This window comes from Engraulis encrasicolus, chromosome 19 (genome assembly GCF_034702125.1).
Source record: "Engraulis encrasicolus isolate BLACKSEA-1 chromosome 19, IST_EnEncr_1.0, whole genome shotgun sequence".
Taxonomy (NCBI): domain Eukaryota; kingdom Metazoa; phylum Chordata; class Actinopteri; order Clupeiformes; family Engraulidae; genus Engraulis; species Engraulis encrasicolus.
Genome location: NC_085875.1, coordinates 28,563,645 through 28,591,282, shown reverse-complemented (window position 1 = coordinate 28,591,282; position 27,638 = coordinate 28,563,645). Strand labels below are relative to the sequence as shown.

Here is a 27,638-nt window from a genome sequence, read left to right as displayed (position 1 = left end):
GCATATCTCGGAGACTCATTCCGGGAGAGGCAGCTTTCACTACAGCTTCGACAATTTCGGCATCACTGTGGCCTTTACGTTTCCCCGTGTCTATCTGATGCATAAGACTGGTGTATGACAGCCCAGACAGCAATTAGATTTGGGCCGGGTCCGTTTTCAAGTCAGCAGATCCGCATAGCAGTCACAGTCATTTTGCCGATCAGCGGCAGCTCCGATCCGGACCAGTAGTTTGACAGTCAGTTTTGAAGGCTCCTGGCGAATGCGGGCCAGATAAGCAATCCGGACGCGCCATAATAAAATAATTCAGTCCGATTTGAAGGCGCGTGGCGGGTGCGGGCCACATATTGCAATCCGGACGCGCCAAAACTGAATTTGTTCCCCAACTGTCACTTTCCCGGAACCCTCAGAGAGAGACCGTTCTTCAGTTTACCTCAGCTGAACTCAACTATCCGCCTGTGTCGCGTCTCGTCCAACACTGCACTGTCGTGACTTGATCATTCAATGGTAAGTAATTATTTAACTTAATACTATGGTAGAAGTAAAATACACTCACTCGCCGTAGCCACTTTCTCTTTCAGCGTTTTAGTCCAGTGAGTTATATAATTACCTCCTCTGTTGTGTCGTGAAATGGCTTGGCCGAGCACTGAATCATAACACCGCAGCATCGCGCTAACTTGCTGCTGTCTTTGTGGCTGGCGGGCTGTGGCATCATAAGCTTTTGATGAACCCACTCAAAATGTGTCATGATCGGGCTATATGAGTCAATTTTAGCGGCATTAGCAGTAATGGTGATAATCTTTTATGAAGCTAACATCCCAAACATAGCCTACCCTATCAACACGGGACAGAAACAAAGGTAGTTTCTAGTCGACTAGCACTACTAGTTCTGTAACTAGGACCGCTGTGATTTGTATAACATTCGCCAAAAAAGCTAGGTATAGGTGCGAGTGTGATGTACATGATGTGTTCGATTATTTTCAATCAATTTCTGATGGCTTAATAATCATCACCGTATCCATGTTGTGCCGCCGACAGCAAACATTCTGTGTTGTGCTATTAGCTCACCTTGAGCTGAATTCATTTGACATCACGCAGTTTGTAACTCCTTGATTGTTGTAGCCTATTTACACAAATCCTAAATGGTCGTATTGTTAGTTTAATAACTGCATTGTGATATAGGCTATAACATGGATTAGGCTTCATCAAAATACTGTGAATTAAAGCTCATGCATGCATGTTGTATGCAAAACGTTCAAACTTTTTTTGTCTTTCTTTTCCTCTTTGCTTTGAGTTGGGTAGAATTGTACGGTAGGTCAGCCATTCCTTGGTCAGCCATTCCTTGATCGACCTGACACCAACATTAGGCCTACTCGATGTGTATGAAGCAAGCTGCTTCTGCATCAAGTGAGAGAAGAAGCCGCCACTGAAAAGCTTTTTGGACTGTCATTTGAAGGTATGAGCCTAGAGTTGTAAACATGGATGCCAATTGTACTAGGCCTATATATTTTCACAGTGAAATCCCAATAACTATTATTCATAATTATTTATTCTTTTTCTGCTACAGGACACAAATGAAAGGGCAGGAATTCTGCTCTGCGGCGTTGGCCTCACTATTTATTCAAGAAGCCCTCGGACACCACCAGAATGTATGAAGTAAGTTGTTTTTATGTTATGCATTAAAGCCCATGCATGCTGGCATGCGCGCACCCCCCCCCCCCTCTCTCACTCACACACACACACTTGTTGTACAGCACTCAATAAGAGCTTGCCTGATGCTGTTGTTTGGTGGCCTGAATGTGCATAGAATACCTACTGTCTACTTGAATAGGTTTATTGTATGTTCTATGTATTTCTTTCAAACTTTCAAACTTTTTGTGTTTCTTTTTCTTTTTGCTTTGGGTAGAATTATAAACAGTAGGCACAGTCATTCCTTGATCGACCTGGCATCAACATCACTCGATGTGTATGAAGCTGCAAGTGAGAGAAGAAGCCGCCACTGAACACCTTTTTGGACTGTCATGTGAGTGTATGAGCCGACAATTTAACTTCTTTAACTGTTGATCCTGCTCAGCCCTATGTAAGTGGCATGATAATGTCTCATTTACACTAATGTATGTCAAGCTGGTCTCAGGCTAACAAGACTACCATGAAATCTTAAAGTTTTGGACAGACGTCCGTCTCAATTTCACCATTGTGTTGTGCCATACTGGACAAGTATTACTTGCTCAGTTTTGACAACCTAATTCTATATTCTGCTGTGCGACTTGTGCACAAAATTATTCACAATTCTGCTCCACCACCTCTGAAAACTTTTATCCATCCTTGCTCTGAACAAATTAGCAGAACAACTAGATCTACCAACAGAGGAAATAGTAGCCTCCCAAGCCGGGTAACAGCATAAATTTGCACAATCTGTGTTTGCAGAGCAACTCAATAATGGAATGCCCTTCCCACCCACATAAAAGGCATTACAAACTTTTATTCATTCTCACTTGGAGTGAAGAAATGGCTTTCATGTACCCAGTCTGGTCACCACTAATAGTTTTGCACATACCTGTTTTGACACTGAGCATATGGTAGTTTTTGCATATGACATATTTTAGTGTGTGTGTGTGTGTGTGTGTGTGTGTGTGTGTGTGTGTGTGTGTGTGTGTGTGTGTGTGTGTGTGTGTGTGTGTGTGTGTGTGTGTGTGTGTGTGTGTGTGTTATATGTTTTCTTACCTGCCCAGGGAATGCAGATGGAAATTAGCTTTTAGCTATAATCTGGTGCAGGTCATCTTTTTTTTTACTATGTAACTAATGTACTTTGCACATGGTCCCTGATGAAATAAACCAATAAACTAAACTAATTGTAAACATGGATGCCAATTGTACTAAATATTTTCACAGTGAAATCCCATTAACTATTATTCATAATTATTTATTCTTTTTCTGCTGTAGGACTCAAATGAAAGGACAGGACTTCTACTCTGCTGGGTCGGCCTCACTACATATTCAAGAAGCCCTCGGACGTCATCAGAATGTATTAAGTAAGTTGTTTTTATGTTATGCATTAAAGCCCATGCATGCTGGTGCGCACACTCTCACTCTCACTTACTCACACACACACACACACACACACACACACACACACACACACACACTCTCACTCATGCGCAGATTGCACACACATGCACCTACACACACACACACACACACACACACACACACACACACGCTCACTGTATGTTCTGTGTACGGGGTCATGTTCCCACAGCCCATTGGTCCCACAGCTTATTCCTGCTGCTCCATGTTCCCACATTTTAAAGAAATTATTCAAATATACAGTGCACAGCAATAATGAGTATACCCTTGTTGAAAAGTAACATTTTGAACACACAAGTTATTCCCAAAACGCTCATAGAGTAAGTGTAATACAACATCTTTTGAGCTTACATAAGAAAATTAAGGCCAATTGTATAACTTAAATGACATATTTGCCCATTTTTGTGAAATTATGCTGGTGCAAAAGTGAGTACACCCCTATCATAGTGTCTGAGAAGGGGCCGTGTTGGCCTGAATTGTCTCGAAATTTAAAGGGATTAAAAGGGAGGTCATTGTTGTGCGTTTTATCCTTGCCTTGCATTTAACTTTTACATTTTGAGTCTGCACCTGGCTATAATTGATGTGTGTGAGATTCGAATGAAATCCTATAGGGAGTATCATGATCTGTTTCAGTAGTTACAGTACATGTTGGCAAGCCTATTTCTTTTGGTGAAATTCAGCTTCCTACTGTTGATGGCACCCACACAGCCCCAAGCCATGCCACTCCCACTACCATACTTGACTTTCAGCATGAGGCACTTTCCTTTGTACACATCGCTTTTTACCACCACACATGTTTGACACCATCTAAAGCCAATTTGTTTATCTTGATGTCATTAGATCAGAGGACATGGTTCCAGTAACCCATATCCTTAGTTTGTTTGACTCTGATGAGACCATGATAAACAAATTTGCATTTGATGCTGTCAAGCATGTGTGCCATTGACTCAAATGTTAAATACATCATTGCCGTGATTAAGGCGAATACATTTCTAACCAAATATTAAACATTGACATGTTATTTAGAAAGTCGAGAATTTTAACTGATTTGATATGACAATATGACCCGTTTCTTTTTTTCTGAAGAGAATGGTGATTTCATCACAATCTTCTAATTTTGTGAGTTACTTAATTCATGGTTTCTTGAAGCCAAAAATATGCAAGAATAAACAAATTATTGGCATAGTTTAAAATGTGGGTCGTGAATCTATAATCTATGAAAGTGTAACATTATTGATGGAATTATGGAAATAAATAAACATTTTCATGATATTCAATTTTTTTTGGCCAGCACCTGTATGTGTCAGTTCATTCACAATCGTATGTAATTTGTGCCTGCACATACATCTGCATTAAGTCTAACGTTTCCCTTCTGCTTTGTGTGCTTTATAATGTCTTACAGTGTGAAGAGGCAACAAGGGAGAGATGAACGCTATCAAAAATGTGGAGATGGATCTGGCAGCCGACCGCTTTGGCACACACCCAACAAGAAACAAAACAATAAAGAATACTGAAATGCATAATTTGTAAGCAGCTCATTTTTTAAAAACATTGTTTGCCCTTGCTTGAAGGTGCACTGTGTAAAATTGTGGCCAGAGTAGGTATTGCATCTATGGTGCTCATTGAAACTGTGCTGTCTACTGCTAATTTAGATTTTTGCATGAATACCAAAGTGTAGTGAGTTTTGCAGCTAAAAATGTCTATTTCTGGAAATTCAAAATAGCGGACCATGGAGAAGATCCCTCTTTTCATGTATGAAAAATGGAAATTTCCCAGTCATGTTGAATACCGTACTTTGGTGGTGGTAAATATCTGTTAAAAAGTTAACATTTGTGAATGGGCATAGTGAATTCTGGAACAACTAAAAATATTCCACGGTCCACCTTTAAATACAAATCCGGATCAGGCCCAGATAAGGCCCAGATAAGATCCGGATATGGGCCAGATGAGCTCCAACTGTGTATTACGGATCAGGCCCAGATCATGGTCAGATGCGTATTACGGACCTGGGCCAGATCTGGCCCAGGTCGGCCACAAATTCCAAACATATGGATTGGACCTGGGCCAGATCCATTCTGGATCCATAATCCGGACCTGTTCCAGCTCAGCGCCATTGTAAAATAAGAAACCGGGCCAGACCAGGATTGCAGACCTGGCCCAAGTGCCTGCCAACATCTGTCACAGATCTGGGCCAGACCCATTTTGCTGTCTGGGAGTTTATCCTTCTGTCCCAGCTCACCTATTTGGCCGCTAATTCTAAACTCCCGTCTGATGACCACTTCTGACGGTCGGGAAACTGTAGGTTGGGGATCGATAGGTGAGCTAGTTGTCATGGGCGAGCTAGTGGTCTTGTTTACGTTCCCTCTCAGCCGATTCATTTCTTCCTCTATCAATTTTGTTGACTCCTGGAAGCGTATCTGCATCTCGGCATACTGTCGCTGTAATCGCTGCAACTCACACTCGCTCGCGCCACTTTCCCCATCGCCTTTCGCTCCACTTTGCCTCAACGTTTTAGCTGTCGCTATTAACTCTCGGATAAACCATTCTGCCGCATTTTCATCCTCACTGTCAATCACTGTGTCCACAGTTTCATTTATGTTACGGATCAACGCATGTCTCTTTGATGTGTCTGACGGGACTTTAGCTTGAGTACAGACCTGTTTTAGCTGCTCCAAAGTTAGCGGGCACAGTAGCTCTGTTAGCTGGTCTTGTAGCTTCTCCAGATCCATCTCGTACGCTCAAACTTTTTCCTCAGACACCCACTTTCTTCATACCGTTGTTCCGTTCCACGTTTGGGCGCCAAATTTTGTTGCACACTTGAATGAAAGAATGTCCTCAAGTGTGTGTTGAGTTTTCGATGGGTTCTTTGGGGTTTATTTACATTTCTTCCTCAGGACAAAAAATACAGCTGACAGCGTAACCGCTGCCTTCAAGATCACAACACAACAACTGTCACCTCTCAGTTACGTCCTTCTCGCGTGACCTAGTCACTGGCTACTCAACTCATAGGCTGATCCTATGATGCCATCTAGTGGAGAAAACGTGCAACAGCACGATTAAAGCAAAACAACTTCTGACAGAACAATAAAAAGACAGAATGCGAATCAGGGAATAATAATGGAATAACAAAAAGACAAAAATGGGGGGTCCACTACATTTGCAGTGTTTCTGACTACATTTGTACACAGACCTATAATCTATAAATAGGTCATTGAAGGCGATAAAGCATCAGTTTCAATGACAGTACAGCTTTTCATAAATTTGATTAAGGTAAAGGAGCAGTTCAGTGCGAGATATTGTCTTTTGGTAGGCCTAATGCTATTGAAAGCACCACAGATCAGGGTGTCTATAATGCAGACACATCTCTGTCTGTGACTTCAGTTAGGCTTATTCAAATGCAAATGCCCCTAGCTGTGGACTCACGGCTGACTGCCTTTGCTGCATCAGTTCTTGGCACGTTATGATTGGCCCTCACCTGAGAAGACCCACCCCCACAAAAATCCTGAAGAAAAACAACCCCTCAAATCTGCCATTTGAATGGAGCTGACCTAAACTGCTGGTAAGACCACAAGCCATGTGAATTACATACTGTAGTGCATAGAGCATTGTTTGTGTGCATTGTGTGTGTGTGTGTGTGTGTGTGTGTGTGTGTGTGTACGGTATGCAGCAGTTTAAGGGGAGGAGGTGTATTTATCTATCTATTTCTAAGTGTGTGTGTGTGTGCGTGCGCGTGTGTTGCAGCAGACTGTGTGGAGCTAGAGTGGCATGGGGGTGGGGGTGTATTTCTAGTGTAGATTCATTTACTGCTAAGTCTTTGACATGCATTGTAGTTCATTTTATCCATTTTAGTATACCAGCCACAGGCACAAGTTACCATCAAACCTTCCTGCTCGATTGAATGTAATGCTACTGTCATACTATGTATCTTCTTAACTCATCAGTTTTAATCCTGTGTGTATTTTTGTCAAGTATGTTTGTAAACTGAAATTGTGTGCTTACATTTATGTTGGTGTTGTAATCTGTGTTGGTGTTGTTGTTGTATCTAAATTTCCCCACTTTTCATTGCAACAGGTACAAATTGCTTGCATTATATTATTGCATGTTACTGCTGTACAGGCTGTGCGAGACGCAGCAAGGAGAAACCAGGCTCAGGCAGAAGACAACACCATGGACCTCAACACATTCCACACCCGGTGGAGATGGACGAGTGACCTGACCTGAGATTTCGTTTTATTTTCAGATCTACACCTCCACCACCATCATGTACGTTTTTTCAGTTATTTGATGTGTTAACATGGGTTTATGTTTTGAAATTATATGCATAAGAAGCCCACTATTAAAGGAATGACATTAGTGTCATCTTTCTATCCAGATATGTCAATGCCTCACAGCTGTGAAGCTGCCACTCCCTCCCAAACTCATGGCACAGCACCCAGCCATTCGGAAGATTTGAGGCACAAACATCATCCATTCAAAAACATCTGGAATGGTAAAGAGGAGGGGGCTTCTGGTATTGCTGTTGTTATAAAGTGTATGCGCTCCGTGTACTTGTTGATGTCCATACAGCAAAAGTGTTTTGAACTAAAATGAATTTCATCTCAATTCCACCTGTAGTCCTGGAGGAACACAAGAAGACCCTTTTGAAGATAACAGAATTCATAAAGTACATGGTAAGTAAGCCTACTACACACATATTCACATACAGTATGACGTGTATATTATGTTCCTACACTAAAATGAATTATATCACAAATGTAGCCATGGAAGAGCACATGGGGCCAATGACAAGGAAGATGGAGGTTATGGAGAGGAAGTCCATGAATTTGAAGGCTGCCATGGCTTTGAACATGCCAGGACCTACTGTTGGTCCAGTGCAGCAGAGAGCATAAGCTGGTGGAGCTAGCCAGAAGCCTGGCTCAACCAGAAATGAGAAACCAAATGGTAATTATTTTGGCATAATTATGTGAATTATGTGTTGCTGTATATAATGTATAATGCACTGGTTTGGCTAATGAAGATAGACCACATAATGTTTTCCATATTAGTTTTCATATTTCATTTTCATCATCTGCTTTAATTTTTGTAGACCTTGGGAAAGCCTGGGATGGGCGAATACGGCAGCTGCTGTCCGCCGTGGGTGGCTACCCACACACCATGTCCTGGGACATTACAGCCTGAGGAGGAATAGAACGTGCATGCATTCCAGAACCTGACCCTTTGCAAAGTTATAACAGGTAAGATTAGCAGGTATATTCTCCGTAAAAAATATCTGTGTAAATCTGTGTTATGCCAAGTTTGATTCAGATTTAAATGTCCCACCTTTCTTTACATCCATTTGCAGAGACCTACACACAGAACTTCTCTGTCCTGCAGGAAGCGAATATTGAGAATAGCATTGGGCATACTCTGAAATTTGGACTACACAGATGGTAGATTAAACTTCAGTGTGTCTTTTATCAATCAATGAATAGTCACAATAAGCTAATTAAATGAAACATTGGTAGGCTACTAAGTTGGTTTAAACGTTTTGTTTCTTATTCTTTTTAGGTCAGCTGGTCCTCAAGACTGAAAACACACACCAACATTTATTTTCTGTATTTTATTTATAGTTTTTATTTATTTATTTATTTTACTTTGAGCCTTGAAGGCATTTTATGATGAAATTGTAATATAATGTTGCACTGTTCTCACCCATGTTGAATTCCTGATATTTGTCAATTAGGCATTCCCTCAGCCTCAAGACTGGAAACACATTATATGCACTCACATCCATTTTTGCCATCTTCATTCTTATTTTGTGCATTTTACATTGTTTGGTTTTGTTGTTTGTTTGGTTTTTTTGCCTTGTTTGCATTTTATTATGAAAAAACATTGTAATGTTGCACTGTTACCCTCTTACCTATGTTGTATTCCTGATATTTTCCTATTAAACATCATCATCCTTCAACATTTGCCTTGTCATTTCAAATGCATTCAACACTTTAATAATGAATTAGACCTACAAACTACAGAAATATGACAACATTATGGGCATTTCCTAATGGGAAATAGCCTATGCAAGAAGGTTACTATTATGTTGTAGGGGAACCTTTTGAAAACCAACATGAACACGAATAAAGGAACGGTGAAAAAACGTAGATGAACCGACCGGGAACCATACAAAAAAACGTTCAGGGAACAAAAAAAACAACTTTCCTGTTAACCAAATTATAACCATAACAGACCCAAAAAACAACGTAAAATCACCGGGAAAAAAACCAACGCCTCATGTTCCGGGAACATTCCCGGAACGGAAAATTGTTAGTAGGGTAATTACTCTCTTCACCAACCTGGCGGCTCGGGAGTCGAACTGGCAACCTTTGGGATACAAGTCTAATGCCCTAGCTTACCCATGACGGCTCCATAGCCTATATGGAATGAGTAGCCTATGCCACATTTGTTCTCAAATGGAAAAAAAAACAATAGTCTCCCCACTGTGAGCCTAGGCACAAGAACTTGTTTAACCGACCAGGGGCCTCATTTATCAAGCGTTCTTAGGTACAGATCTGTGCGTAAAGCGTGCGTGCGATCATTCCTGAGCAAAGTATGGGATTTATGAACGTGTAGGCCTACTTGAACGTAGAAATGTGCCTAAATCTACGCACACCTCAGACCATGCGTGCGAGTGGAAGAAACACGAAATTGCAAATAATATTGACCGTGCAAGGTACAGTTTGCTTTGAATGACAATGGAGTATGACAGTGTGCTATTTTACAGTGTTTTCGTCCATGTGTGTCTCCTTCTTTTACTTATTTTGAAACACTGTCCTCCTCCTATCGAAAGCACCTCCACTTCTGCTGCGGAAGTGTTTCGATCTCCACACTTCCCGCCAGCGCTTCGACTGGCGCGTGTGTCCGCGTGTGTTCATGTGTGTCCAAACAGGGTGGCGCCTTCGAATTCACATGGCATTTGAATATATTTTAATACCATATATGGCTACTTGGAGGCGTTTCGGGATGCAAATTACCCCGAATGTGCGCGTGCACAGTGATTTGGAAGGTGTGGGATTTATCATGCAGACGTGTGCGCAGGAACAGCCAACGCACGTTTCATAAATACCGATTTTTCTGTACTTGCGAACATTCTAAATTTCACTCGTAAGACACACTTTAGAAGACATTCTACGAACTGATGATAAATGAGGCCCCAGGCTGTCACTGTAACAAGAGGATCAAAGCAGCCACTTTCCCGGGTACTTCATATTTCCAATTATTTATAGCGGTTTATTTATTTGTAGACATGTCTGTTAAGGGAGAGAAAGCGCCTGGGATCCAGCAGTCTTGTGGGATCCAGTCGTTTTATGGACCCGCTGCAGGTGCCACCCATCTGACAACATACAATCAGCAATAACCAAAATGGACACAAGGGGGCGACAAATTACATTGAAAAAGTGTTAATACAGGCTTCCACTAGGCCACTGTAACAACAGCCAGTCATGCGTGTGTGTGTATGTGCTTACACCCACACTGTATTTATCTGTAAATTGTTTCGCTTCTTGCGGTATTTGCACTTCTGATTAGATGCTAACTGCATTGCGTAGCCTGTATATAGGCTACTGAGAAATGATAATAAAGTCCAATCTAATCTAATCTATCTTTAAATAGCAGACTCTTCCCCAGATACTTTATCATTCTAAATATTTACATTATAGAGATGTTTGTTTATACAGATGCCTGTTTATTTTACACATGCTGAGTCATGCACAATTAAACTTTGCCTTATATTTTACCACTGCATTACTGACTGTTTTTTCACTGTGTCATGATGTGACCTAAGAAAAATGACCAAAGTTGAATGCTCTTCGTTTATCAGTTATTGTAACTGAGCAACTGGAAAACCACAAGAGTCACAATGTTGGCATGAGTAACTCATGAATAGTCACAAAAGTGGATATGTGGATATGACACAAAATCATGTGGCTGAAATGACAATAGCAACAAAATAAAACAATAAAATACTCGTACTCTGTCGTGCAGGCATGGTGTGCATGATGTACCGGTTTGGGGAGGCGATGAGGACGGACGAGATAGGAGAGGTGATCATATAGAGATGGTAATATAATGAAACATAATGTAATATAACAATGTAATGTAGCGAAGCGTAATGTGATGTTGAGGAGAGATGGGAGCCATACTGTATGCTGATGGTAAGGGTAATGTGATTGTAACGTAATGTAATGAGATTGTGCTGTAATGGTTGTAATGTAATGTAATGTGACATTGAGATGGGATGGTATGTTGAGACATCCTTATGTCTCTGCGTAGAGTGGCGTTTCTCAACGGGGGCGCTACAGCCCCCCAGGGGGCATTGAGAAGGTTGCAACTGAGTGGGGGCATGGGGAGCAGTAGTCTATTTAGTAGTCCCATTGGGGAGCAGTAGTCTATTTCATTTTTCAAGACTAAGGGGGCGTTTGCAAGCTTATGATGAGGCCAAGGGGGCGTTGGAACGCTTATCATGAGGTCAAGTGGGCGTTTGTTCAAAAAAGGTTGAGATCCACTGGCGTAGAGGGTACTTTCTATCAGCTACAGACTTGCAGCTGGCAAGTTTTGCATGCTGAGTAAGTAACCCAGTTCCGCTTACTATACAAGTTATGGTTCCTGTTACTATATAGGGCTCTATAAAAGCCACAGTTCCTCTTTTTTCCAGTAACCCTTGGGCCTGTACACAATGGAGACCTTTGTAATGTTCTGTTGTCTTAACACAATGACCTCATTGCTGAGTTTAGGCCCATAAGGTGCCAGCTCTCCAGATTAGTTTCCAAATCTATGCTTACAAAAATGAATAAATACAAAGTGTTTTATTCACTCCCAACTGAATTTTCATTTTTCCCCCTCAGAGGACTACCCCCCATTTAGCCAGGCTGTGCCCTCCTAGTGGCGCAACACTTTGAGCGTTGCAACTAGTCAGGGGTCCGTTTCTCGATTCTTGTCGTTGCTAAGCGTCTTAAGACCGTCTTAAGACGTAACACCATTCCCTTAAATTTAGTGGTGAGCGTCGCTGTCGAGAGAGAGATGAGTCGTTCTTACGAAGGACGTTGCTACCATCATTAGCAAAGACGCTTTCGAGAATCCCACCCCAGGTCAAGAGCAATGCAAGTATTTTCTGAGTTTCCGAAAATACAGGAACTCCTCCCACTTTGTGGGTAAGCAAACAACCATAAGCAAACAAAGGGAGGCGGGTCAACCATGCCATTTGGGAAATGTTAATTGTTATGCTCTTGATCAGACCAAGTCTCGAAGAGATTTGAACGTCAATGATAATCAGGCCAACCCCCCATATCCCCAAACAAATAGACTCACACTTGACCTAAAATCCTGAAATCATTTTATACACTAGCTGCACCAATTGAGGGGGGTCCCTTTCTTGTTGCCTGGCCTAGGGAGGGGACAATGGAATCACAAAATCGGTCCCTGCATAGTGCATTATACATCAACTGTATATTCAGCAAACTATAGAAATCTGTGCCACCAGCGCCATCAAGTCTATTTATTTTCATTTATCTTTTAAAAAAAAAAAAAAACCTTTTTAACACTTGGACTACAGTTCTATTGAGCTTACATAACGGTACTCTATGGTGCACTGTTTCTATAAAACATTCTCCAATATTTAACAGTTCAAAGTTCCATGCACAGCTCCTAGGTGCTGGTAGATGCTGGAATGTTCAATACTTCAAAAGAAAGAAGTCTACCGCACACTTTCTTGACTTTATGCTCGTTTTATTAGAGCGAACAACGCGTTTCACCGCAGTGCGTCATCAGGCTCGCTCAGGTATGCTATCTCTTTTGAATTATTCTCTAATATTTCTTGAACCTCCAGGGCCAAGGTTTTTAAATGCTCCTACAGGGCCAAGGTTGTGAATGTGCATCTAACACTCAAAGCACAGGTCCACCTGCTGATACCATGCCAATCTCCCAATCCTCCCTTGTGTACACACATTTCCCGCTCAAATGCACTGCGGCCAAAGTTCATCTTAAAAACCAGACTCGAGCTATATTTACTTAAATCATAGTTGGCATTCCTTTAACATTACATTTCAAAACTCTTAAAAAAAAACATGAACAGTGAGACACTTCACAGGGGCAGGAGTCTTTATTATGAAATGTACATAAAAAGGTTGATTTACAAAACAGACCAGTTAGGCCAGACATGATTTACCAAGAGATTAATTAGGCCAGACGCATGACAAGACTCTGCAATCAGACTGACGCGTGAACACACACACAGAAAACCATTCAACAGCCTTACAAGACACCTTTACAGACATACAAGATGACAAGGCAAACACCTCATTTGTACGACTGGACAGTCAGCCGAGAGAGAGACACAAACAGATACGAATTCCCAGTCCAAAGTCACCCCACACTACTCTGCTGCAGTCCAGCTTGGTGCCAGCAGGAGGGGCAGGTGAGCAGCGCAGCTCCATTAAACTACACTGCAGCTCATTGGACACTAACTGTTAAAAATCAGCAGTGAGTGGAAGAAAAAGTCGTTAGAATGGGAGTGTTGATGTTGGCCATGTTGTGAGTGATTTCAGCCAATGTTGTCTTGGGTGAGAGAGTGGTTAACCCTTGATGCGCCATGCCTCAGCTGACGATCTGGACGGGGAATCGGATACAGAAGAGATCTTTACTGGAGTCGTCCCTCAGCTCCCACTCCACCACCAGCTTAATCTGAAACGCACACAAACGCACACCATCTTTACTACACAACCTGTTCCAGCTAAAACACAGCGAGATCTAAACCAGGGGCTTATACTACAAAGCTGGTTCAGGATAAGTTAAGGTTAAGTTAAGAAGCAAATTATCTAACAAGAGCCTGGAGTCCTCACTTTAAGTTAAGAGGTAAATAATCAAATATAAAAGACCTTTTCTTAACCTTAACTTATCCTGAACCAGCTTTGTATTATAGGCCCCAGTTCTAAAAACACACACGCCTTTGAGATCACTCAACACAGCTTGAACCACAAAGACATGGAAATGTGATAAGACCACACAGCACATGACAGGACCACCGTTTGAAAAGCTCAGCAGGTTTGGTCACGACTGGACACAGTTCCAGCTACTTCCCCATACAAATGCGATAAGTCAACAATGGCTCATGCTACCTTTTAAAGAACACACCCAGGCACGCACAGAAAAAAAGACACCATAATGTGACATTTCACTTTAACACACACCACTATTATATGTTCCATATTTTGCTTTAGAAACACACACACATGCAGATAAGATGCCACAATGTACCCTGTACCCCTTTTAAGCTGCTCAGCTGCACAGGAGTCTGACTACAGACTGCAGCAGTAAGCAAGAGTGGCCATGACTTGGTCAGCTGAGGAGTCTTGACTTGTCAGTACTAGCAGACGCAGCATTATACAACACAATGCGGTCTGATTCTCGATTGTGATTGGCTGATAGCCGCTGTAAATCGGGCGTAAACACACCATTCCAAAGGGAGATTCTATGCTCTTCCCTCGAGATCCTCGCCAGCTAACTGGGGGCATTACATTGCACTTAGCTTATGGTTTTATCCAAAGCAACTTAGATATTACAGGGTATTGGTTAGAGTCCCTGGTGCAGTGTGGGGTTGGGATGGGTTGCTTGGTCAAGCGCTCTTCAGCCATGGACGAAGGAAGGGAGTGGAAATGCTGGAGACTGAACCTGCAACCCTGTGATCTACAGTCCAACTACCTAAACATTACACCAGTTCCGTTTTGTTGTTCTTAAAGGCTGCCTCTCAACGTCATTTCATTAATATTGCCGTGTTCCCCATTGTTATTGAATGTGTTACGCGTTGGTTCTGTGGCGCTGCTGATGTCTGACGCCCGTCAGTCAGCTGCTAGTTAACAACTAGCACAAAGCTAAATCAGTGGACCCAGGGTCCTTGCCACTGCATAAAAATCAATTTGCCAAGATTTGAGATCACGGACTACAGGTTAATTAAACAAATTAGAAAAAACACAAGACCATGTTGTAGGGAGTCCGGGAAAATTACTACCAGGTGAGATGTGGCTTACTACCTTTTACCGGCCATTATTTTGGACTTTCATTTACTACTTCTTAAAACCCCACGGGCACCCTGTTTGTGAGCAATGCCTTCTTTCGACGTGACGCAACACAGAAGGGCTTTCGTGATTCGCTCGTTTCTCTGCATCGTTTATGTCAATTGGGAAACACAGCCAGGCAAGGTGACGCACCGCTATGAGAGCCTTGCAAGTAAGTTTAATTTGGGGTTTTCAAAATTAGTGAGTAAAACTGTTTTATCGTAAGTTGGCCTTTGAAGTATTTAACATTGAATACTCACACTGGGGTACTCAGTCTTGACAGGTAGCTGATTGACGTAGCTATATGTGGTCTGTGTTTTGATTGGACAGGAGATTCCGCATTTGCAGCCGTCCTCCACTGGGATCGGGAACGGCACTGGAATTCCAGCGATCACACCATGGACCACCGCCTTGCTGCCCTCCGACGCCACATCTGAACACACACACACACACACACACAATTACAGAGTACCAGCGATCACACCATAGACCACTGCCTTGCTGCCCTTTGACCCTACGTTTAAATAAAACATGCATGCGCACGCACACACACACTTGCTGGCAGAAAGACATGTCTACACATACACCAAGTTGACAGAGTAATGCCCAACACACACACACACTGAGTGTGACATTGACAGAGTAGGACTGTCCCTTAGTAAGTTACACACACGCACACACACACACTACTCACTGCTGCTGAAGGTGACGTTGACAGAGTAGGACTGTCCCTTCTTAAGTTGGCACGGCTGCTTAGGACAAGGCTCAATATCCACCAGGACCACCTTACCCACCGCCGAGCCTAAAACACGCACACACACACACACTTAACATGGGCAACCCAGGACCATCACAGAGTCTGAGCCTCCAGATGAAAAACAGTACTAAGCTAATACTGCAAAAAAATTAATAAATAAAATAAACTGCAGTAGCCCTATTGCTAATGTTTTCAACAGTGGATGCAACATTTTGGAAACAACAACAATGCATTATGCAGTATTTGGCAAAACAGGAATCCTGCAACAACAAAAAAAGTGTATGTGTGTGTGTGTGTGTGTAGGTGGAAGTCACGGATGAAAGTAGTGTGTCGTGTGGTAATGTTTTTAGTTTTATTGTCCGCGCGGTGGCCTAGGTCGCGAGGGCATCACGAGGAAAAATAGGCACCGATTTTTCAAGGAAGGTCTGTCTACAGGTGCCAACGTCGCTACATTGTAACGGCTACCGCCTACTCATGGGCCACACTTTACTCACTTTACAGGAGACTTTACAACCTGCTCACACTTCACTACAACTTTTTGATCGGGTTTACGCTGTGTAGCACTGGACCGCACTTCAGGGTGTCCATCTCCAACCAAACACATTACAAAATATGAACAATAACTTCCACGCGTAAACTGAATTGTAAAGGCTAAAAACGTACCACAGTCGCTGAACTTCACGTGCTCGGCGTATGTGTATGCCAGAAGGGAAAGAAGCAGAAGACAAACTTCGCGAAAAGCCATCGCAGCAGCAGCGGGAGGTATCTGGCCACAACGTCTTCTTTGATACCTGTGAAACAATAAAACAATCTGTACAACAGGTGTCTCTTGGTGCAAAGTGGCTGCGCAACAGGTAGAACAAGAACTATTTAAACTGTCCTCTCAATCATATGACCGAGATGACTCAACTTTCCAACACCGCCTACACAGCGCTGATTTGCCAGGAAGTAAACTACAATCCAATTCCCACTTTTGTCGCTTTGATCCAGTCACATGATAATTAGATCAACGTTTACGGCAATCTATTGTACTAACACTCTGAATGATCAACTGCATGATTAAGTATATTAAATGTAAGTAAGACGAGCTTTGAAAGTGTTTGAAACTCACAAGATGAAAGCGCTTCAGTAGGGATTCAACTTCCTTGTTTTTCACGCTCGAGTGACGGAGCGACGCGCATTTACGCCTTTGGACGTCTGTTCACCCTGACTGACGTGCTCTAAGCCAATCAGTTTAATCGTTTTATGACGGAAATGACGGGCTCTACGTACCTGTTAGCCAATCATATGGTGAGAAACCGCGAGTGGGCGTCTGCCATTATCCAACAGCTGAATCTCTCCACGGAAAGGGCATTTGTTGTTATGGAAGATGTCACTTGTCCGTGGGCTAATGTTGTCGGCTGTGAGGACGAAGGCGTGGGGCATCTGCAGGTAACACCATGTTAATCCCTATTAGTTCAGAACTGCTGCTTTAGCGCTGCTCTGTTGTGACACCAGTGTGTCCAAATACCCCAATGTTTCCCAGTCGTAGTCAGATGGGGACAAATTGGTGCTACCTAGCTAGCTATGCGGGTCAGAAATGCTAGCTGTATGTCGCAGTTTGCATTGAGTGGACCTACCAGTTAGAGCCGTTGAAATTGCAGAGGGTTGATCTCTATAAACACCCACGACTTGTAAAAGATAGCCAAGGGTGAACACGTGTGTCCTGTGTTTTGGTATCGACTGCTGAAATACTAGCTGTAGGCCTACTAGTATGTGTCCCACCGTCCCTGCAAAAAAAAACTGACTGTTGCCTAAATCAAATGTTTATTGTTTACATGTTCAAGTGTGCGCTGTGGCCTGATAAACGATCAGTAGACGGGGTTTGATGTGAACAGTAGGCCTATTCGTCCTCCCCATAACGTGGTATTGCACTGAGGAGGACTGACACGTTTGTACCATCACCGCCGCTGTCACCTCTAACACTCCGATGCTGTTAACCACTGAAGGCTGCCTCAATTCTGATTTTATTCATTGTTGTTATTTTCAGTCTTCTCAGTAATGAAAATGAACATTATTTTGTACGTCACTCACTCACCTCTCCAGTGTTGTTAGCCACCCCAGATTCAAATCTGTTGTTCCCCTGTTACGCGTCTGCCCGTAGTCTTTGCACAATGTTGTTAGTCAATGCTGAAGTTGTGCTCCTATATTCAGTGTGTGTGTGTGTGTGTGTGTGTGTGTGTGTGTGTGTGTGTGTGTGTGTGTGTGTGTGTGTGTCAGGGCTGCCAGTGTTGGGAGGGGGGGATGCCTCGTCAGACAATTGTGTGTGTGTGTGTGTGTGTGTGTTAACTGTGAAATTGTGTTTGTCATAGGGCTGCCAGTGTCGGGGGTGTGATTCCTCGTCAGATGGCTTTGCTGCCCCCCTCCCCTGCTCGCTACAGTAGCTCCGCCCCCTCCCAGAGCCCCGTAGCCGCAGAGGAAACCGTCAAGCTCAGCAACACCTGCGTCAAGGTGAGATACACACACGCTACACACACAATCAAATTGAACCCTAGTTATGCTTCCACCCATGAGTTACACCTGTGCCAAGTCCACATCTACGTCCATAACACGACTGTGTGTGTGTGTGTGTGTGTGTGTGTGTGTGTGTGTGTGTGTGTGTGTGTGTGTGTGTGTGTGTGTGTGTGAGTGGGATCATGGATAAAGAGGAGTATCTGTGTATCACAGTGGAGGTAGGATAGTGTGTGTGTGTGCAGGGCCGGATTACTGCACAGGCTAGATATGGCTGCAGCCTAGGGGCCCCCACCTGCCAGGGCCCCCCTGATTGGCCAAAAGTGAAAAATTGCAGAATTGTGAAAAGATGAAATATTCGAAATATATCTGTTGTGTTCAGCACAGTTGTTAAACATGTTACCCTTAATTCATAACTTATAATTATGATGCTGTCTGTGTAAATTTGTCACAAAATTTGTCTTCTGAGGGGGCCCACAGCAACCTGTAGCCTAGGAGCCCCAGGCCATCTTAATCCGGCCCTGTGTGTGTGTGTGTTTGTGTGTGTGTGTGGGTGGGAGGGAGTGTGTGTGTTCAGCGCCTGAGTGAGATCATAGATAAAGTATAGTATCTGTGTACCATTGTGGAGGGAGGATATACTGTATATACGTATATGCCTTGTGACTTGTGACTTGGACTTGAGTCACAAATTACTTTACTTGAGACTTGACTTGGCAATTTTAAGAACGACTTGTGACTTGACATGTATGCTATTGCCTCGAGACATGACTTGACTTGACAGTTTTAGCTTGCAATGACTTGCAATGACATTTCAAGTGCTGTGTACATTTTCCATTTTCTGCATTTGTATGTGAGAATATTACATGAAACAATGAAAATTAAACAATTTGCCTTTAACCAGTATCAATAGGCCTACTATTTTATGTTAAGAATGTGACTGGTAAATGTACTGAATTTATGACCAAAAGTATTTGTCAGGATTGTGCATAGAAGGGGCGGCGCTACAGGGGTGGCTAGGGGGGCATTTGACCCCCCTGAAATCTGACTGGCTACCCCAGGTGCTCCACCAGAAAATGGACAGGAGCCCCGCCCACTCACGTTACACGAAGCGCATAGATCGCCTGTACACACCACCCTCGTGAATTTACAGTAGGCATATCGTTCCATTCGTTTCATATCGTACCATTCGAAAGCTTAGAATCCCCTCTGTCTAGTGGTATGCATGGCAACTCTCTGTCTTGTGCGGTCTGACGGCAATGATTCATAGAAGCAGATGTGTGCTTTTCTGTCCTGAAGAAGAAAAGCCTTAGAGAAAAAAAAACTGCTTATTTCAGTCCAGATTCATTTCGTTTTCCTTTTGGAAAGTTAGCTGTCTGCCATTTAAGATTTCTCAGTACTAGGCCCATATATTGCTCTATTGCCCATGTGATAAATAAATAGATTCGTTTTTGGTGGTAAATGAAAGTAGCTTCATGATTAATTCATGTGAATTCAACTCAAACCTCATGTCTAAAGTCCAAATATTCACTGGCATAATACTAATTGCTGTCTTTGTGTTGGAATAGACTAGATGCTATTGAGTATTTTAAAAGAATGTCCTTACAGCACCTTCGATAGCATTGTTATATGTGTGAATTGTAGCAAGCTCTTAGAAGCATCGCCACATTACAGTGACTGGATTTTATGGAAGTAACTCTGAAATCTGAAGTCTGAGTTCAAACTTAAATTATTGATGGAAAATTTGAAATTACATAAAAACACAGATGGTAGAAAATAATTTGATTAACCCTCAGCAACCTAAGCATTAATTTACTTTCAACTTCAAAGTCTGATGCAGAAACTTTTATGTTCATTTCTGAGAATTCTGTAGAAACTAGGGCTGGGAATCGATCCAAATTTCCTGAATCGATTCGATTTCAATCCAGAAGGTCATGATCCGATTCGATCCACGATCCGATTCAATTCGATTCGATATCGATCTTCTTTATTGCTGGGATGTCACTTTATGTCTAGAATTCTAAGACCGGCTGTATAAACCAAAATATCTCAGCATTTGATGCCCACTCAAACATGACATACCTTGGTGTGAAAGGAACTTGGTATGAGAGAGAAAGGTAGGATAAGACTGGCACAATTTACTTGAACAGGCCGTGTGTATTTGTACATGTAGCCTGATGTGGTTGAGAAAATAGTGCCTATAATCATCGGCAAAATAAACAAAGTAATAAATATAATAAATAATCCACAAAGTTGTGAATCGATATCGCAATTTTCAGTCGTGAATCGATATTGGATCGCAGATCGATCTTTTGAACCCAGCCCTAGTAGAAACGTTGAAAATCTGCAATAATGGGCATCAGTGAAACACTTATCTTTATCATCTCACATCACTATATCATTCTCACATACATAAACACAGATAGCCTACAGGTGTACACACCTGTCAGTGTATTCCAATGGTGTAGCACCCAGGTATTAGCATTTTCCTTCCAAAAAAAGCAGCCCTTCATATCATACTTTTCTCAAAAACTTATGTTTCCCACATTTCTGGCACATCTTTGGAGAAAAAAGAGTATCCTACATATTAAATTATTACCTCTAAAATGGTTAAAATGTATTCAGAAAAGACAGAAAGCAGTTAATAAAAATGGCCATGTTTTACTTGAAATGTGATATTTTCTATATTAATACTATTTTCTATCCGGAAATGACTGTGTGGTGTTGGGATATGTCATTTGAGTTAGGTTCAGTCAATGTAAGACACATAGCTCTTGTGTCTGTAAATCTTGCCATTTGCAATGCAATGGGTTTCTGAGGGTCAAATCACAAAAAAATCACATCACAAATCACCAAAAGACATAAATTGTGACTGATTACTCTTTGACATAATCGGAGACCTAAAACTTAAGGGTGCAGTTATAGGGTGCACTTTAGAAGGGATTCAGTGACAGTACCTTACAGCAGGTGTTAGGGTTGCCAAATGTGACCAATGATTATCAACCCAAAAATACTCAAAAGAATGCCTTAAAACTAAAATCCTGCCAGATTTAAACAGAAGTCTTGATTTATATGACCACAAATTTACAGAATACCTGCCCAAAGCCCTTTTTCAACCCATAGATGACAATCGGAAACCGCTCAATCTGGTACCAGTGACGGGTGTCATAAGAACCCGGGAATATCATTCTCTTTAGGCCTATCTATTCTATAGTGTTTGAGTGTTTTTCTTTGTGTAAGAGTATGCCCCTGTGAAATTCATGTGGCTACCCCATTGCCCCCCCAATAATACATGTCTGGTTCCGCCACGGCATAGAATACATAGTGACATGTTAAGGACTTGGGAAAAATAAGACTTGGACTTGACTTGGCTTGGGTACGACTTCGACTTGACTTTGTCAAATGTGTCTTAACTTGTGACTTGACTCGGACTTGAGCTGACTTGACTCGGACTTGAGCTGTTCTCAGATGCTTTCTTAAATTATTGAATGAAAAGACGGTAAAATAAGAGAAGACAAAACCCTGACAATTCTAGACCCTATCAGGTAAACGGAAAAAAGGAGGCCAGACTCCTCTGTCGTCGAACAGTTAAAATCTGAAGACTGCGTATGTTTTTCGAGGTTTTATGTTTATTTATGTTTTATTTTATTATTATTTTTACCTTATGTTTTATCTTAATGTTTTAAATGTTTTTTTTTTACTCTAATTCATTTCCCTGTTTTCCTTTCATTTACATTTGTTAATTTTGTGAAGCACATTGAGTTGCACCTGTGTATGAAATGCGCTATATAAATAAACTTGCCTTGCCTTGCCTTGAGACAAATTAGTGACTTGGTCCAATCTCTGTGTTATAGAATGTGTAATAATATGGGTGTGTGTGTGTGTGATATCGGTGTGTAATATGGGTGTATAATGTGTGTGTATGTGTTATTGTGGGTATATAATATGTGCGTCTGTGTGTGTGTTTAGCGTATGGGTGAGATCATGGATAAAGGAGAGTATCTGCGCATCTCAGTAGAGGGAGGAGGCTGCTCTGGATTTCAATACAAATTCTCAGTCGACACGCAGAGGAACGAAGATGACAGGTACACACTCACACACACACTGTACCACACACTCAATGTACCACACACATTGAGATTTAAACTCAGCAAAAGTATTGTTTTGAGGGAAATATGTGCTCATTTAAAATTTTACACATGCAACAATACCAAAACAAGTTGGGCCAAGGCCAATAAATGGCGGATAAAGTTGGATGAGCCCTATGACAAGATGAATTAGATAACCTAAGTTGGAGCCACACTGTTTGAATATAGTAGAACATTCAATGTGCCAGTATTGCATGGCAGTATCCAAAGGATGCCCTTCAAAATATAATGATTTGGTTTCTGTGTATGCTGTTCAAAATGTATTATTCAGTATTTCTTTCAATATCAAATACCTGCAACAACTTTGTAATGGACTAGAAATTTAGTTATATTTGACATTCTTAGTTTTTTCCCCTCTACTGTACAAGTCTGGGGCCGGATTGATCCATCTGGTGGGCCACATCTGGCCCGGTGGCCTTGTGTTTCACACCCCTGATCTAGAATGATCTTTGCCACATACAAGGCTGTTAAACATCTCCGTCATGTGCATTTATGAAGCATTGTGTATATGGTAAATTTGTCAACAGCATTTATTGTTGGAGTGTCACAGAGTGCTTATTGACAATGGGCTATATTTATTTTCTGTGTGTGTGAGAGAGAGAGAGAGCGCTCCTTGCAAAGCGTCTTTAGGTATTATGAAAAGCACTAGACAAACTGGATGTATTATTATTACATTATTATTAATAATAGTATTGATAATAATAATTATATATATTGTGTGTGTGTGTGTGTTTGTACAGGGTGTTTGAGCAGGAGGGTGTGGGTGTCATTGTGGATGAAGAGTCTCTGGAGTATGTTAAAGGATCCACAATCGACTTCAGTGAAGAACTCATCAGAGCATCCTTCCAGGTTGGTGTGCAGTGTGTGTCTATGTGTATGAGGTGATCAAGCTTCAAACCACGATCTTCAAATCATGATCATTATTAACATTAATGTTACCGGTGACATTTTTTTAAAACCACGATTGTATGGGCCTTTTGCCTTTTTATACAGATAGGATCCTAGAGAGTAGACAGGAAGTGAGTGTGGCGAGCACTGATTATTCTCACTCTGGGTGAGATGCTGTCCCATTGATCCAGGGACTGTAACCAGTACCCTGTAAATAAGTAAGTTGCTTTTGATAAAAGCAACAGCTAAGTGTAATGTAAATAACATGTCATATCAATTTGGTGTGTGTGTGTGTGTGTGTGTGTGTGTGTGTGTGTGTGTGTGTGTGTGTGTGTGTGTGTGTGTGTGTGTGTGTGTGTGATGTATAATCATGTGTGTTTTGTTATGTGTAATATATAATTTATTGTGTGTGTTTTAGGTTCTGAAAAATCCTCAGGCTGACCATGGCTGCTCCTGTGGAGCCTCCTTCTCTGTCAAAATCTAATACACCCACACACCTGACAACCCCATGATCACTCCCGGTTGCAGGGTCACTAGAAGCTTTAGTTTCCATGGTAACACTAGTGGTCATTGCCATGGTTACACTCAGAGTTGGATCTCCTCTTCTACTCTAATCAGTGTTTGATGCTTAAGTAGTAAGGCTGGTGTGTGTGTGTGTGTGTGTGTGTGTGTGTGTGTGTGTGTGTGTGTGTGTGTGTGTGTGTGTGTGTGTGTGTGTGTGTGTGTGTGTGTGTGTGTGTGTGTGTGTGTGTGTGAGTGTGAGTGTGTGATGTTTAAGCGTCAAGGACCGGAGTGAGCGTGCCTGTGTGAATGTGTGTGCGCATCAGTGAATCCGTCTTGAAGAAGGCAAGTAGAGTGTAAATACGAACGTGTGTAAATAACAGAATGCTATATTATTATTCATTATGAAAATGTATATACAGAGTTCATGAGTAAGACATGTGAGAACAGATATTTTGCATTCTGCTCTTCTCTCTGATGTAAGTTTGTCTGATAATAAAGATTTGAGATTATTGATTGTTGAACTTGCTACCAACTCTGTGGGTTTTTTTCTATTTGAGGAGCGGCATACATACAAGTATTAATGCAATAATACAATACAAAACAACATGTACATGTATTTATATAGCACAGTGTCACAACAATGAAGTTGAATTCAAAGCGCTTTCAAAATATACACACACACATTTACACAGCAGCTGTGGAGGCTGCAGCATGGCGACAATTGTCTTAATAAATTCACTGGTAATTCAAATTATCTGATGACAAAAGTTCCGAAACTCAACTTTTGGGATATACGTAGGCTGAGCATTTTTACACAGAAGTCTTATTTCATTTCTTAGCACCTTCCATTCTGATAATAGAAATGCGCTGCTGAAAAGATTGATCATAACCTTTCTCTGATTGGCTGAGCTTGCCCTGCTATGAGAATGCACAGAAACTCCATGTTTGGGCAACTGGGGGTAGACAAACCAATATCTAAATCAGCCAGTGAAATAATTTAACCCTTGGTTACATCTGGGAATGTTGAACTTCAGTACTTCGTAGCACAGGCCCTAAAAGCAGTTGTTTACAGGAATCATCCTGTATTTTTTAGAAAACACAGCAGCCATTTATAGGAATTATCCTTTGTTTATTAAAAGGCTTCTTTCTGGATCATTTCACAAAATGATGGAGTACAAAACACTTTACACATATTTACAGTCTTTACCAGTAAATAGAAGTAAGCACCAAATATATTTTGCCATGATTTACATACTCAAAATAAATTGCTGGTAAAAATAAGTTTTTTGTACTCATTAATGTAGCATATAGGCACACACACCCCTCCCCAAAGCACACTCCCCCCCGCCCCCGCCCCGCCCCGAGCTGTAATGTAACTCACAAAACCCCAAAGTAATCCTCTTATAACCGGCATAATCTGATATTCCCTCTACACATTTTGTACAGCATTCCCCCTCTATATTCCATGTTCTTACTCTATATTCTATTCCACAATTCCACATATGATTTTCCCACTCCATAACTGAATGACTCCACTCTGCAATCGACACAATATTCCCACTCTGTATCTGATATTCCAGTCTGCACACCTACGCTGCATAACATTCTCATGTATTACAGAATCATATGTCCCTTAAACCGTATCTCTAACACACCCACACACACACACAACCACACAGTGCAGGGGTACCCAGGTGTGTTTAAGCAGACAGGTGTTCACCTGCCACTGGGAGGCAGCAGTGGTTGCCATAGTGATATGCAGGAGGCAGCAGTGGTCAACATGGAGATGAGTGGGCAGGGCCAATGGTCTCCATGGTTTAAGACAGGAGGCATCGTTGGTATCCATGGATACAGCAGAAGCACAGTGAAGAGGTCTGTTTGGCGCACAGTGACTGGAGCACTTTGGCGAGGAGCACAACACACACACACACACACACACACCTTTCTCACAAACACACACCAACAAGGCCACGCAAGTTTGTATTGCGTTGTGTGTGTGCATCTGTGTACGTGTGCATTGTGATATTTAGCCTTGATTGTATTTTGATTAAGATATTTGGCTGCATTCCAGTGTAGATGGCTGTATGTGTGTGTGTGTGTGTGTGTGCGTGTGTAGCCTAGTGAGGGGTGTGGACACACTTCCAGATGAAAAGGCTGCAGAAAAAGAGAGATTAGGGAGTTAAGTTCCACAATATTAAACACAACTACCCCCCCCCCCCCACACACACACACACACACACACATATGGATTGACGTATAATGCACAACGAGTGAGAACCCCCCCACCCCATCCTCACCCACACACCCACACACACCTCACCCTCCCTCCTGGAGTTGTCAAAACCCCCTCCCCACCTGGGGTCGTGTGTGAATGTGTCTCCCACCTGTGGTCATCGGCTCCTGCACTGATGAGATATCGGTCTCCGCTGGTGAAACGCACATTTGTCACATGACTAGAGTGTCCCAGGAAACGCTTAAACCGCGCCTACACACACACACACACACACACACACACACACACACACACACACACACACACACACACACACACACACACACACACACACACGAGACCATAGAGGTAGAAAATAACACCTATAGATAATGGCCGCTACAGATTGCCGTAAAAAGCGGGGCGGGGTCACCTCTAGTGTTATTTTCTACCTCAATGCACGAGACTCAGACAGAATTTCTTTGTTTTCTGCATTTTTGTGAGACTGCGCTCTCTATTGGTGGTGAATAGTGCCACCACGACACCACCACATAGTAAATGGATGCCAAGTGTGCATGCGGACTTGCCTGCTTGTGATCTCATGATGACGTGACTGACGACAGAAAATGAATCCAATATCTTGCAAAAGCTCAATTCTAATGTCATTTACTCATTTACAATCGGGATGGCAAATGAAGAACGGTCCACCAAAAATTATTGTGGCTAGGCTGACAGCGGGGAAACTTTTATGTTTTCTCCACGGAGGTGGGGCATCAGCGAAACGTGAGGCCACAAGCACAAGTGGAGGACGCAGGGTTGCATATTGGAATGCGCCCCATGACAAGAGGAAGGCAGGCCGAGCAGGATACAGTCATTTATTATACATTTCCAGTAAGTGAGAGGTAGATTACATGAAAAGGAAAAGGTGACAGAATCCTACTGCTACTAAGTTTGAGGCGACACTGTTCATGTTGTTGAGAGTAGTATGAAAAGGAATGGAAAATAGTTATAAGGCAATATTTTCGTGTTAAGAGAAAACCTGTAAGCCTCGTGTGTCGCACAAGACTTCCAGACCCAAAACAACCATGTAAAACTGCAAGTGAAGAGTTCAGACTCCATTTCTGAAGACCTGCCCTTCTATATTTTTAGAGAACTCCTTTGTTGGTTTGGTTTACATTCATGTACTTGATAATATGTATTGTTATATTACAGAAATAAAATTTAAAAATATGCAATTTTGACAGCTTTGTATTAAATAAAAATGAATTAAGATTATTTTCTGAAAAGGCACTTAGGGGGTTTTGCCTCTGAACTCTTCAAGTGCTGTTTCGGATTAGAGGGCCACCAAATGGAGATGGAAATATCACTGTTTTTATCAGAACGGGCCTGTCAAGAGAAAACCTTGAAGCGATTTCAAGACTAAAAGGAAGTTGCATTGCTTATCTTTAAACCGTGCCTACAGACACACATACACACGC

The 27,638-nt window shown here is 42.0% G+C and overlaps 3 protein-coding genes and 2 long non-coding RNA genes across 5 annotated transcripts in view; 3 read left to right on the top strand and 2 right to left on the bottom strand.

The window, feature by feature from the left end:
* The first annotated feature begins 127 nt into the window (after positions 1 to 127).
* Positions 128 to 4,587, top strand: LOC134470096 (uncharacterized). The gene is made up of 6 exons (XR_010039149.1): positions 128 to 504; positions 1,300 to 1,453; positions 1,565 to 1,653; positions 1,904 to 2,020; positions 2,941 to 3,029; positions 4,487 to 4,587. It is a non-coding gene; the product is annotated as an uncharacterized LOC134470096 (long non-coding RNA).
* A 3,359-nt stretch (positions 4,588 to 7,946) lies between these two features.
* LOC134470094 (uncharacterized) lies at positions 7,947 to 9,072 on the top strand. Its single transcript, XR_010039148.1, has 4 exons — positions 7,947 to 8,025; positions 8,171 to 8,318; positions 8,426 to 8,513; positions 8,632 to 9,072. It is a non-coding gene; the product is annotated as an uncharacterized LOC134470094 (long non-coding RNA).
* A 4,122-nt stretch (positions 9,073 to 13,194) lies between these two features.
* Positions 13,195 to 17,144, bottom strand: LOC134435188 (NPC intracellular cholesterol transporter 2-like). The gene is made up of 5 exons (XM_063184044.1): positions 17,033 to 17,144; positions 16,585 to 16,712; positions 15,859 to 15,966; positions 15,425 to 15,597; positions 13,195 to 13,794 (listed from the first exon to the last, which is right to left on the bottom strand). Exons 2-5 carry the CDS (start codon positions 16,664 to 16,666, stop codon positions 13,708 to 13,710), a joined length of 450 nt encoding a protein of 149 aa, XP_063040114.1. The 5' UTR covers positions 16,667 to 16,712; positions 17,033 to 17,144; the 3' UTR covers positions 13,195 to 13,707.
* Positions 17,145 to 17,237: 93 nt separating this feature from the next.
* On the top strand, positions 17,238 to 24,469 carry isca2 (iron-sulfur cluster assembly 2). Its single transcript, XM_063184043.1, has 5 exons — positions 17,238 to 17,352; positions 18,273 to 18,411; positions 22,378 to 22,493; positions 23,297 to 23,405; positions 23,863 to 24,469. Exons 1-5 carry the CDS (start codon positions 17,291 to 17,293, stop codon positions 23,926 to 23,928), a joined length of 492 nt encoding a protein of 163 aa, XP_063040113.1. The 5' UTR covers positions 17,238 to 17,290; the 3' UTR covers positions 23,929 to 24,469.
* An 878-nt stretch (positions 24,470 to 25,347) lies between these two features.
* The window catches only part of eml5 (EMAP like 5), a 49,205-nt gene continuing 46,914 nt past the window's right edge, over positions 25,348 to 27,638 (bottom strand). Inside the window, exons 47-48 of the mRNA XM_063224115.1 lie at positions 26,333 to 26,433; positions 25,348 to 26,102 (exon numbers count right to left, since the gene is read on the bottom strand). Coding sequence (XP_063080185.1) covers positions 26,066 to 26,102; positions 26,333 to 26,433 — 138 coding nt within the window. The 3' untranslated portion in view covers positions 25,348 to 26,065. The remainder of the gene's footprint in view (positions 26,103 to 26,332; positions 26,434 to 27,638) is intronic.